The sequence below is a fragment of the Gaeumannomyces tritici genome (assembly GCF_000145635.1).
Source record: "Gaeumannomyces tritici R3-111a-1 unplaced genomic scaffold supercont2.3, whole genome shotgun sequence".
NCBI classification, from domain to species: domain Eukaryota; kingdom Fungi; phylum Ascomycota; class Sordariomycetes; order Magnaporthales; family Magnaporthaceae; genus Gaeumannomyces; species Gaeumannomyces tritici.
This window is the reverse complement of record NW_008804547.1, coordinates 1,335,522-1,341,521: the sequence shown is the minus strand read 5'-3', so window position 1 is coordinate 1,341,521 and position 6,000 is coordinate 1,335,522. Positions and strand designations below refer to the sequence as shown.

Here is a 6,000-nt window from a genome sequence, read left to right as displayed (position 1 = left end):
TAGGGGAGAGCGGACGGGATCCCGTATATTCCAGTGGGTATGGTCGTATGTGCTAGTCATCGTTGGGTTTGCCCAATATGTAGTAAGTACCGAAAGGCTTGATGCATCTATCGTTGATATGAACTCATTGGAAGCGACGACTAGCCGAACCAGGTCTAGTGCGGAGACAAGACATGCGTTCGCTTGCTGTAGTACCAATCCCCATACGAGAAAGCCAATGGGACGGCCGTTGTGGGTTTGTTGGCGGGGCGGGGACTGCCCCTGGGCCAGGAAAGGCGAGCACCATTCTCGGAAGAGGCTATCAGCCTGTCATAGGCTCAGGGTCGTCGTCTTTCGAGAGTTCCACCGAAGTATGCTATGGTGCTATGGTATTTGGCCGGGAATATGTCCTGTGGAATCTAAGGTCCTAAAACTCTAGATAGAATCTTGGTCGAGGCATGCACCGATGATATAGTATGGCACCGCAAACGGCCCTGCCACATCCTCTCCTGGAAATGCAGCCCCAGCTGGCATCTAAACCGCCACACCCCATACACGGGTTTGAGTTTGAACGCAATTCTCGTCCTAGAATTGTGCAGCACTGGCCATATAGGCGGGTATTGATACAACGGGGAAGATATTATGTACATGGACGGGCTGGCGCCAAGTTACTCCGGACACTGCCGAGCGCTTCAGCGGACAAAGTCACTCAGGTCCTTGGCCTCCTCGAGCTTGGCCTTGCCATCCCTTCCGATATTGGCTATATGGATAGCCACGGGCTTGGATTCCCTGGAGGCAGCCGGCGACTCGACGGTTGGCTCCGGCTTGCGCGACAGCTCGATAGCGCCGGCCACAACGCCTGCCTCGGCATCGGAAATTTCGTTGACATCCTCAGAAGACAAAGAATCCGCAACCCGTACGCCGCGGCTCGACATGAGAATTGTGGTCGGGCCGTGGAACTGCAGGAACAACCGGTCGCCCCATATAGAGCGGCGTGCGGCAGTGCGTAGCGCCAGCAACATGCGCGCTAGCCCCTTGTAGGTCTCGGTATGGCGCATGGTAGCCACAAAGTGAGCTAAGCGCTCCGGCACGAGTGATCGCGGGTCCAGCGACGCAGGGAGCGCCGGGGATTGCAGGTTTAGCGGGCGGTTACTGCGGAGGCGGAACGGTAAAGGAGGGCTGCGACTGAGAGAGTAGGCGGCAACGTGGCTCGGATGTACGATCAGTTCCTCTCCATCGGCCAGGGTGACCTCGTAGATCTGGCCTGGGCTGGAAAGGGCAGCGAGCCCACGACCGGTAAGTTGGGTGCTGCCCCAGTGGGCAAGTGAGAGACCGCGCTGGATACGGGGCGAGGGTGTGAGGGTGTGTCCCGTCCATGCCAGGAGGGCGTTGCGCTGTGCAACCATCCAGTCGGTGGTGCCATCAAGGTGGAGGATCGAGAAGGTCGTGTTGGGCGACTTGGTGCCTATCAGCGCCGTGATGGGAGTCGTCGAGGATATGCGCTGGTAGAGGAATGGGACTCCAAGTAGGGCGCGGCGGACGGGGGAGAGGATAGACAGGGTGGATTGGGCCTAGAGCCAAGGTCAGCTGCGTTGCCGTCTTGGAGCTACGAGGACGGAGTTCAGCAGAGGACTGGCGTACGTTTTCGACCTTGCCTGCGACGGAGACGAGCGTGCCTCTTCGGGTGTAGAGCTTCTGTGAGGCCGAGAGAGTGACGGAGAGGAGCGAGTATGGCGAGCCGATGACTTCGAATCGAGCATCTGAAGTGCAGGGCCGAGATTAGTTTTGACTAGGGCAGTGCATGGGACAGAAAGGCGACGCCCGGCAAGCTCACCAGCCGCATCCCTCTTTGCGGGAGCTCCAAAGACATCCCCGCCAGACTGGGGTGTCTGGGCTGATGGAGCAGTAGCGATCTGGATGGCACGGCACTGCCTGCAGACGGACTGCGGCCTCGAGCGCAGTCGCCAGATTTGAGCCGGCCTGGCAAGCGGCAATTGACCGCGCATCGCCATGGTGGAAGCCGTTGGGGCTCTGAAGGTGTTGGGTCCGATCATGAAAGCGTGGTGCAGCTATGACGAGATCAGGCACGCCGCCAGTGGAAAAATTCTGGGTATCCCCGCCTGAACTCCACGTGATGTTGACGTGCAGGGATGAGGGACCAAAACTGGCGATTTTCTGGTCGGCACGGGTCGGTTGGCGCGCAGGCCGTCCAGCTTCAGGGGCCTAGCCGTCGTTTGATTTCCAGGCGCGCGCTAACGTTGGGCGGCCGCTTGCCGCAGGTGGCGGCGGTGGCGGTTGCTGCTGGCAACTTGGGTGGGCCCCGTTCCAGGGGTTGCAACAACATCGGGCCCGCCCGAGCGAGTCGAGGATAAAGCTCTGACCACGGGGTTGCAATTGAACTTGAACCAAACTCACCTTGCATTATTGGGAACAAGGTTTCGACTTGGACGATCCAGACTGGTCACTTGTCAGCTGGAGGCGCGATTCACTGCTTCGGGAGCGGGATTGATACACGCGTCGGGGTGCTTCCACCGCTTTCTTTCATGTCATCTTTCTTTTTTCGTGTTTTCCTGCTCGGATCGCGTTGCTATAGAGGCGAAGGTTCATGCTAGCTGCTAGCACGACTGCTTAGACCCGCGACGATGTCGGTACGCGTCGTCGCCAGGATACGTCCGCTCCTGGAGAAGGAGATCGAGAAGGACATCATCGTCCACGCCGACGGCGGCGAGGACGGCAGACCGCACAATGTCGTCAAGATCCCGAACCCCAAGAACGACACTGAGGAGTTCTCCTTCACCTTCAACAGCGTCTACGACATGTCGACCGGCCAAGAGACGCTGTTCACAGCCGAGAGTAAGTCCTGACCCTTCATTTTTGCTCTTGGAAGACACCAAACCAGCCATTGGCGCGTCGGAGCGACCTGAACTCATCCCATTGTCCTCGCCCACAGTCGCGCCTCACGTCAAGTCCCTCTTCCAAGGCCTCGATGTCACCATCTTCGCGTACGGCGTCACGGGCACTGGCAAGACACACACGATGCGCGGCGGACTTAAGCTGGCCGATCGCGGCGTGATCCCCCGCATGCTCAGCTCAATCTTCCGCCGAGGAAAGAAGATCGCGAAGGACACCGATGGCGAGACGAACGTCGAGGTCGCACTGTCGTACTACGAGATCTACAACGATAAGGTCTACGACCTGCTCGAGCCGCCCGAGAAGCGCACACCGACTGGCCTGCCCTTGCGGGAAAAGGACAACAGGACACAGGTTGTCGGCCTATCGGAACGCTCGTGCGTCGACCTCAAGGACTTCGAGAAGCTCTACATCGAGGCCAACAACAACCGTGTCACAGCCGCTACCAAACTCAACGCACACAGCAGTCGGAGCCACGCGATCCTGCGTGTCAAGGTGACGCAAACCTCGGCCGCTGAAGGCACCGTGCGTGAAAGCACTGCCTCGGCCATTGACCTTGCCGGGTCCGAGGATAACCGGCGGACCGACAATGGAAAGGAGCGCCTTGTCGAGTCGGCTGCGATCAACAAGAGCCTGTTTGTCCTGGCCAAGTGTGTGGACGCCATCGGAAATGGTAGCAAGCGGATCCCCTACCGCGAGTCCAAGATGACGCGCATTCTGTCTTTGGGACAGAACAACGGCATCACGGTCATGATTCTCAACCTTGCCCCTCTCAGGAGCTACCACCTCGATACGCTCAGCAGCCTCAACGTAAGCTCGCGTGCGAAGCGCATCGAGGTGCGCGAGATCGAGAACGAGGTCGTCTACAAACAGTTCCCCCGCATCAACTCGGGCCTGTCCGGCACCGGTGTGGTGCGCCAGCCACTGAAGCTGCTGGCCAACTCGCACAACTTGGCAGCTGGGGCTGCTGCTGCGGCTAAGGCGCAAGCCGAGGCGAATGCTGACAAGCCCCCAGAGAAGGAAAAGCCCGCCAAGGCGTTTGCAGTCTACCAGAGCCCTGTCAAGGTCTCTAAGCCAACATCGCTGCCCACAGCTCTGGCGACACGCCCCGTGAACACTACCAACGTGGCCAACACCTCGATCCCCAGAAGCCCTATCAAGCGCAAGCCTGGAGTCGCTGAGCTTTCCCTGCCACGTCCTTCCAAGCTCGTCCGCCCTTCGCAACTACCGTCTCGCCCGCCCGCCGTAGCGCTCGCCCCGCCGCAACCCGCGGTGCAATCCATAACTGCCGAGCAGATCGAGGCTATGGTTGAACGCAAGGTCCAAGAAGTTCTGGCGGCCCGCGCGGCCGCTGAAGCAGAACAAGCGCTGCCTACCCCGGCCAACGCGGTACCGACACCCCTGGGTAACGAGATCAGCGAGGCTGTCCAGAAGCGGCTCGACGATCTGGAACGCAAGATACAGGATTCGAGCAGCGGCAGAGCTGGCGGTGGGGACGAGAGCCGTTCTGAGGGTCTCCGATTCCTGCTGCAGGCGCGCCAGCTCAAAGAGCACGGCGACGACGAGGGCGCTCTGCGCGCTTATGAGGCAGCCCTCCCTTTCTTCCCTGGCCAAGCCAAGCTGATGGCCAAGATCAACCGGATGCGGGTGAAGCTTGCTGCAAAGTCAGAGGGCGAGGCAGGCGAGGCTACGGCGTTCAGCAGCGCCGGGAGGAAGTCGCGCGGATCTCCACGCAAGCGGAGCGGCAGGAAGCCGGCAGCGCACTCGGAGGTTGAGGCTGACCCCGACTTTGACGGCGAGGCGGATGTGGACGAGGATGGCGACTGTGGCACGGCCGCGTCCAGCACGGGCAAGCACTCGAAAAAGGCGGCCCGAAAGCCTCGGACCAAGGCTGGCAAGATGCGCACCGACGACCCCGAGGTCGGCGTTGAGGGCGACGACGAGCGCGATAGCCCCCTCACCCCGCGCAAGAAGAAGCTGCTCGAGATTGTCAACTCGCGCGACCCGGTCCTGATCCGCAGCCTGGCCGGCTTTGGCGCCAAGAAGGCCAAGGACCTGGTCGACAACCTGGCCATGGGCGAGGCCGACGGCGACGCCCCGACGGCCGCGGCTGGCGAAATTGTCAACCTAGCGCAGCTCCGCGCCCTTCCTGGAATGGGGGGCCGGACTGTGGACAGGGCGTACGAGGGGCTTGCGGCTACGGCCGTTGCCGCTTGAGCTTCATCATTCTTTCGCTTCTCCTCGTCCTCTTCCCCATTTTTCTGCCACCGCGATTCCTGTTTTCGCTCAGCTCCCGTTTTTGTCACGCAGTGCTCCCTTTTGGGGGCATTTTTTTTTTTTTTGAATTAATCGAGCTGTGGCTCCTGCTGGCATCCCTCGCTCGTTCGAGGCATACTTGCGTCTCGTTTCGTCTCCTCTGCATCCAACCGATGTTGGCATCGCATCATAGCATTGGCGTGGCGTTAATCTTTACTGGGCTGTCCGAGATCCCTTTCCTCTGCCCTATTGGGCACCATCTGGGCAATTGATTTTTAATGCATCCACTCGTCCCTTTCCATGTGCCTCTCCCCAGATCGCCCCGCATAGATTTCTTTTTTTGCTCCGTTGGACATATGCAGCCTCCGAGACCGCCATTTCACTGGATGTTTTCCTCTTTGCGGTCACCTCGTTCGCATAAAATTTGGACCTGCGGTGAACGTAACCTGCATCACATCACCTCAAGCAACCTCGGAAAAAGTTCAGGCCGGACACGGTTATCCGCTTACCGCTACTAATTGGACTTCCCTTTGTTATTTTCGATTCTACTTGTATGTATTTAATTCACCCTTAGCGCTAGCCACAAATGAGACGCCGGAGCTGCCAAAATTCAGCACACAAAGATTGCCAGAGACGTCCGTCTTGATCGCCCTTGCAGAGCAAACACTACCACCTACCATCACCGGCACCTGCAAAAAGTAAACAGAGAGGAATGTTGCCCACTGTCAGAATCGAACTGACGATCTTATCATCACCGCACATCTGGATGTTCCAGAACACTACTAGTGATACGCTTTACCACTAAGCCAAGCGGGCCTCTTGCGTCAAGCTGTTGACCGCCACTTGGGATGCAGG

General features: G+C 59.0%; 2 protein-coding genes and 1 non-coding gene across 3 annotated transcripts; 1 reads left to right on the top strand and 2 right to left on the bottom strand.

Moving 5' to 3' along the window:
• Positions 1 to 233: 233 nt before the first annotated feature.
• Positions 234 to 2,128, bottom strand: GGTG_05554 (hypothetical protein). The gene is made up of 3 exons (XM_009223357.1): positions 1,814 to 2,128; positions 1,621 to 1,739; positions 234 to 1,550 (listed from the first exon to the last, which is right to left on the bottom strand). Exons 1-3 carry the CDS (start codon positions 2,031 to 2,033, stop codon positions 672 to 674), a joined length of 1,218 nt encoding a protein of 405 aa, XP_009221621.1. The 5' UTR covers positions 2,034 to 2,128; the 3' UTR covers positions 234 to 671.
• A 244-nt stretch (positions 2,129 to 2,372) lies between these two features.
• On the top strand, positions 2,373 to 5,785 carry GGTG_05553 (kinesin-II 95 kDa subunit). The gene is made up of 2 exons (XM_009223356.1): positions 2,373 to 2,832; positions 2,930 to 5,785. Exons 1-2 carry the CDS (start codon positions 2,622 to 2,624, stop codon positions 5,104 to 5,106), a joined length of 2,388 nt encoding a protein of 795 aa, XP_009221620.1. The 5' UTR covers positions 2,373 to 2,621; the 3' UTR covers positions 5,107 to 5,785.
• A 76-nt stretch (positions 5,786 to 5,861) lies between these two features.
• GGTG_20117 lies at positions 5,862 to 5,961 on the bottom strand. Its single transcript has one exon. It is a non-coding gene; the product is annotated as a tRNA-Thr (tRNA).
• Between the last annotated feature and the right edge of the window lie 39 nt (positions 5,962 to 6,000).